Source organism: Morone saxatilis, unplaced genomic scaffold (assembly GCF_004916995.1).
Source record: "Morone saxatilis isolate NCDOM2014 unplaced genomic scaffold, NCSU_SB_2.0 Contig23, whole genome shotgun sequence".
NCBI lineage: Eukaryota > Metazoa > Chordata > Actinopteri > Moronidae > Morone > Morone saxatilis.
Window position 1 is genome coordinate 9,497,999 of NW_023339796.1, and position 5,970 is coordinate 9,503,968.

The window sequence follows — 5,970 nt, forward strand, 5'->3', positions numbered from 1 at the left end:
TCACTTTTGAGCTTTCTTAGCTCCCCCTTTAGCCCCTCCTTTGCCTCCTTTTTCTCCCTTTTCCCCTCTGTCTCCCTTCTCTCCAGATTTCTTCCCTTTCCCTTCACCACCTTCTTTCTTGGATGCTTCCTTTTCACCCTTTTCACCCTTCTTCTTTGTTGGTGCATCCTTTTCATCTCCTTTCCCTTCTTTGGCACCCTTGCCCTCTTTCTTGCCCTCCTTGGTCTTCTTTTCTCCTTTATCGCCATCCACTTTCCCAGAGACTGTTGTCACCTCCTTAGTTTCTTCTGCTTTTGCAGCTGCAGGAAAACAAGAAGAAAGGTTAACAGCTTTATGGCAGCATCAGGTATCATCAGGGTCCAGCCTGTAACACTAATTGGAAGGCAGATTTGAATCCAACAGAATGCTAAGTAGGTTGCATATAATGAAGGCACATCTGTTCTTATCTGTTCTAATAAGCATGGTCTATTTATTCTTTTAATGACATTGTTTGAAGTGCTTTCTGGGTGAGAAATGAATAACAAAAGTTTACAGTCAGCTTTGTGTGCGCTGACAGAGACAATGTTTTTCTTATTATTATTCAGGAGGTGACATCCTGAGGATGTACAGCGCTCACAGAGGTGGTGAGGGTGAATCTCTCCTTAAAGTTGTCAGATTGAAGTTGGGGAAAGGTAAGCAGCAAATACAATGAAATGAATAAATACAATACAATATCTCTTCTGGACTTCAAATATATGTTTACTAGTCTTCTTGCTGAGAGTTCCACTCTTATAGTAGAAAAATGGCACTACCGCTAGTGGCCAGTTAGCTATCAGCTAAATAAATCTAGCTATCAGCACCTCTTAAGCTCACTTATGTTTTTGTTCTTGTATTCTTTTACTCGTTGGTTTAATTCATACAACAAGTTGCGGTTTCAGGGGGATTATGGCGGACAATAGTAATGACAAACCCACTGTAAAACCAGTTTTTAAGCTTTTTTTTAGTGAGCTTCTCAGACTTCACACCTTACACTACACTACACTACACTCACACTACTTTTAGGTGGATTTTGTTACACTTGGACAGAGCCAAGCCAACTCAGCTGTTTACCCCATTTCCAGTCTTCGTGCTTAACTGGCTGCTGGCTGTAGCTATGTTTAACAGACAGATATGAGGGTGGTATTGATCTTATCATCTAACTCTCAGATAGAAAGCAGTATTTCCCAAAATATCAAAACTATAGTTTCACGGAGAATTTCACTGCATGACTGAGACTAAATGTTTTTCTGTTGCAAATATCCCCAAACCTGTCTGATAATACCTAAAATTATACATGAAAAGATTATCTTAGAACAGGTTGCCTGCATATGGAGATTTTGAACGAGAAACAAGCTGTTAACCTTTAGATGCAAAGTAGACCCTGCAGCCATTACATTTTATACGTCTAGGTGTGCCTCATTTCAGTTTTAAATAGATTAAAACTGAAATGAATCGATTTGATTTCTTTGTTTTTTTTTCATGAAAACTAAAGCAATTCTTTGAGAAGAAGATCAAATGCTACCCGTAGTTTGCAGAAAAAGAAAACCTCTAAGGGTATTTTAAATTCATTTCTTGGAACAGAATTTCCTTTCATGCACTGGATTTGAAAGACAGCTTTTAAACATGAAAGATGCACCGCCAAAATAAAGCTGACACTAAGCAAACAGGGTCCAACAGACCCCCCAAAAAACAGCCTCAGGGGAGGGTTCACAAACTACACCTATAGATCAGCAAGAAATGTTGGTCTGATTATACACTTCAGTAGCTATTGTTTAAAAGCTGTGAAAATTGCTCAAAGGAAAGACGCCAATCGGGGCCAAACAGAGTTTTTTTTGGAATGTTTTCTCAGTAGCAAAGCAAACATTTTCCCGGTGCTCTACAAATGCTGCAGAGACACTGGATACACAAATGAAGGCCAAGAAACCAAATGACAAACACACACCAAATGTCAAAAGCTGCCGGAGGGGGTCAGAGTAAACCTGAAATGATTTTAGTCCCGTGTTTTACTGTGTTTGGTGAATCCAGCAGACTTAGAATAATCAACCAACCATCAGAAGTTTGTGAATAGATTTCTTTGTGTTTTGATTGAATTCTGAGACCGTCTTCCGCTCTTATCCCTGCGCATTTCTCCCTCACTCATAAGCTCTTTTCTGTTGCCTCTTTTTCTTCCTATTTCTTTATATAATGGACTGATTTTGACAAAACCTGGAGAGACGATGCACCAGTGCAAGGCTTTAAAGCCTGGGTTGGTGATGGCTAAATGAAGAGCTGTAATTAAATGTCAGAATTTGAAACCTAGATGTGTCTCAGACTCAGACATTGTTCTAATCTTGGAAAAACCTGGAGTCCTGGTGCCTTTTTTTGCCGATGTTTCCTGTTGTGTACATGCTGTGTATGATAGTGGAATAATTAAAGGTTAACATTGCCTTCTACAAAAGGCCTTGACCCTCACACATCCACTAAATGTCAAAAGTTAAGCGCAGATACAGCTGGTAGAATTTTTTAGAAAACTTGCAGGCACAGTGCATTTTGGCATTGTGGAATTTTTAAAAGAAGGTTAGTCTGACTGGGGCAGTATAATTGTCAAAATTGTAAAGAAAAGCTATGAAGTGATGTATCTGTTAGCAACAGGCTGTTTTACTGATATCACACATAATGCCTCCTGAGGAACAGAGCAGGACTTGTAACCAGACCAAATTCCTTTTCGCAAGTTCGTCACTCATCGGTCGGTGTGCTGTGAACCTCAATGGCCTTTTCCTCACTGCCCTTTCGGAGCTATAGGGGACAGATGTGTGAGAAATGTGTCTGAGCTGTTACAACAACAGCTGCAACTGTTTGATGACGCTGAGAATTTCTTCATTCAAGGATGGCAAATAGGAGGGATCAACTCTGTTTTTTCAGTCGCATTTGATTCAATGTTTGTGTGAGGGAGATCATAGATGGAGACTAAGTCTTTTTTCTCTAATTTTCTTTCTCTCAGCGTATTTGTGCGATATTGGCTGTGAAACTGGATTCTGGAAAGGCTCACTGCTTTCCTTTTCTTAGATGCTTTTAAGAACTTGTTAAGTATGTGTAAATGGAGGTGCAGAGAAATTCTTCAAACATCTAATGGTGCAAAAACGTGTATTTCAAGTTAGATCAGTTTCCATTATAAGCTCCATTTCATTGTCACAATATCTAACCTGTTCCTTATGTTTTTACTTTTACACAACAAATACTTTTTTTAATCCCTAGAGTTTTCTGCAAACACATAAACAGATTTGCTAAAATTCTGTTGTGTGAAAAATGTATTCATGCACACATCCAAAAGATAAGAGTGGCCATCTCTTGATCCCCGTTTTTAAAATGTAATTAACTGCTAACTTATATTCCGTGTTGTTTTCACTGAGTGCTCTGGAAGAACCTTTTATAAGTGTACTGTTGCTTTGCATAATCAAGACTTCATTTTAAAAAAAGATCTTACAAACGTTTTGATTAAGATTTCAATTTATATTCTCTGTATCTGGTCATTTGGTTTGTCGAATATAATTGCATATTTCATTTCAGTGTACCCTAAGCATGACATGATCACTGGAGAAAAGCATCAATTTGCATATTTGCTTGTACATTTATGTTGCCATCCTGCTTAGTTAATCCAGAAGCAAACATTATAGTATGGTTTGTTTTGAGAGCAGCTAACCTCACTCTTTATAATGGCTGCAGTCCCCTTCAGCCCCTCTCCCAGCCATACTGTTGATTAGTTACATAGTCATGGAAGAGCATTTACTCCAGTGCACATTAGATCAAGTCTCTATGATGACACTAGAGATTATGGATGCTTTCGCCACAGTAGGTTTACCATGTGATCTTATTTGACACAATTATCATGCAAGAAAAACTTATTGACAGCTCAATGCTTTTTCTCCCATAATTAATTACACAATAACCAATGAATGCGTTTGTGCACATGACTGCATAATATAACATCAAGAGGAACAGGACAAGACAGATGTCAGTGCCTATTTGTCACATTTCTTAACCTGAAAAAGCCACGGCTAAGCAGCTGAAATGGCTTAGATACAGGCAACACGTCAAAATCCCAAGAGAAAGAAGGAGTGAGTAAAAACAATAACATTTAATTACAGATGAGAACAGTGCCGTTGACACCAGTGATCATATTTATTTTACACTAGCAGGAGAAAGTGTGAATGATTTGCTTTATTGGGAAAGCAAACAGACAGGTAGGGAAAGAGACGAACACAGAGGACAAACAAGCATGCTGCATGCATTACTATTTTCACAGCTTACAGTAACAGCAATTTTCTTTCTCATAATTTAAGTTATCAAAGTCATATATGCTCTTGACATTTTCATGCAAATACGCATGAAGCAAAATATGTGCATATATATTAAAAACATCTAGGCCTTAAGAAAGGACAGAGCCTCACAAAAATACAAAAATATAAACTACAAAGGTCCAGCTGCCCTAAAGAAATCATATTCACAAAAGCAGAACCATCTGTATTTTGTAGCCACAGTAAAAGTTTTGTTTCTAGTGCACACAGTTGCAGCTCACTGCATCACTACAACTCTACTACCAAGCAAGCTTTGCAAAATTCAAATTTTACTAACATTGTATTTTCTGGGTATAAATTTAAAAAAGGATGTGGTGGTAAGCATTTGCATGAAGTCTATTGAATTCCATTAGTAGCAATAGCATCTAAGACTGGCTGCAGGATATATGCATTTTAGATGCATGAAGAGGACTTTTATAGTGACTACAGATGTATACACTAGTCACTTGTCCAATAGGAAAGGATAGGAAAGGTCTGAAAGGAGAAAAGTCATCCAGTCTCTGACAAAGTGAGGGAGCTGGCATGCTCCTCACTGACCCGAACTACTGAGAGCTGGCTGTTGTTAACACTTTGACTTTGGACCTGCTCAGAGACTGTCTGCACTGCAGAAGCATCTGGAGTAGCTGGAAGAAAATCAGGTAGGAAGAGAAGAAAAGAGAATAGAAGACATGAGGAAGTTTAGTATAACAGTGCAGAAAAAAAGAGCAGAAGAATTGAAACAAACGCAGCACACTTTGTGAGATTAAAGAAGAAGAGAGTAAACATTTAGGAAATTAAACCTGTCCTAGAAAAGATGTTATGTAATAATACAGCTGTCCTCATAGCCTTAATGATAAAGTGGGACTACAAGATGCTTTGGACTCAAAGTTATTTACCCAGCTTTTCAGATCTCTGGGGTGTGCTTTTGAGTAAAGCAATCACAGACTGGTCTAAGGGGGCATAATGTACCCTGCAGTCTATTTACAGTGCATCTGGAAATTATTCACAGCGCTTCACTTTTTCCACATTTTGTTATGTTACAGCCTTATTCCAAAATTGATTACATTCATTTTTTCCCTCAAAATTCTACACACAATACCCCATAATGACAACGTGAAAAAGTTTGTTAACAAATTTATTAAAAATAAAAAGACAAAAAAACACATACTAAAATACTTTGTTGAAGCACCTTTGGCAGTAATTACAGCCTCAAGTCTTGAGTATGATGCTACAAGCTTGGCACACCTATTTGTGGGCAGTTTCTCCCATTCTTCTTTGCAGGACCTTGCAAGCTCCATCAGGTTGGATGGGGAGCATCAGTGCACAGCCATTTTCAGATATCTCCAGAGATGTTCAATTGGGTTTAGGTCAGGGCTCTGGCTGGGCCAGTCAAGAATGGTCACAGAGTTGTTCCGAAGCCACTCCTTTGTTATTTTAGCTGTGTGCTTAGGGTCATTGTCTTGTTGGAAGGTGAACCTTCGGCCCAGTCTGAGGTCCTGAGCAGGTTTTCATCAAGGATGTCTCTTTACATTGCTGCATTCATCTCTCCCTCGATCCTGACTAGTCTCCTAGTACCTGCCGCTGAAAGACTTTCCCACAGCATGATGCTGCCACCGCCATGCTTCACTGTAGGGATGGT

The 5,970-nt window shown here is 38.9% G+C and overlaps 1 protein-coding gene across 1 annotated transcript in view; it reads right to left on the reverse strand.

Moving 5' to 3' along the window:
- tmie (transmembrane inner ear) overlaps nt 1-5,970 on the reverse strand; it is an 11,772-nt gene continuing 5,802 nt past the window's right edge. The window contains exon 4 of the mRNA XM_035670399.1: nt 1-299. Coding sequence (XP_035526292.1) covers nt 1-299 — 299 coding nt within the window. The remainder of the gene's footprint in view (nt 300-5,970) is intronic.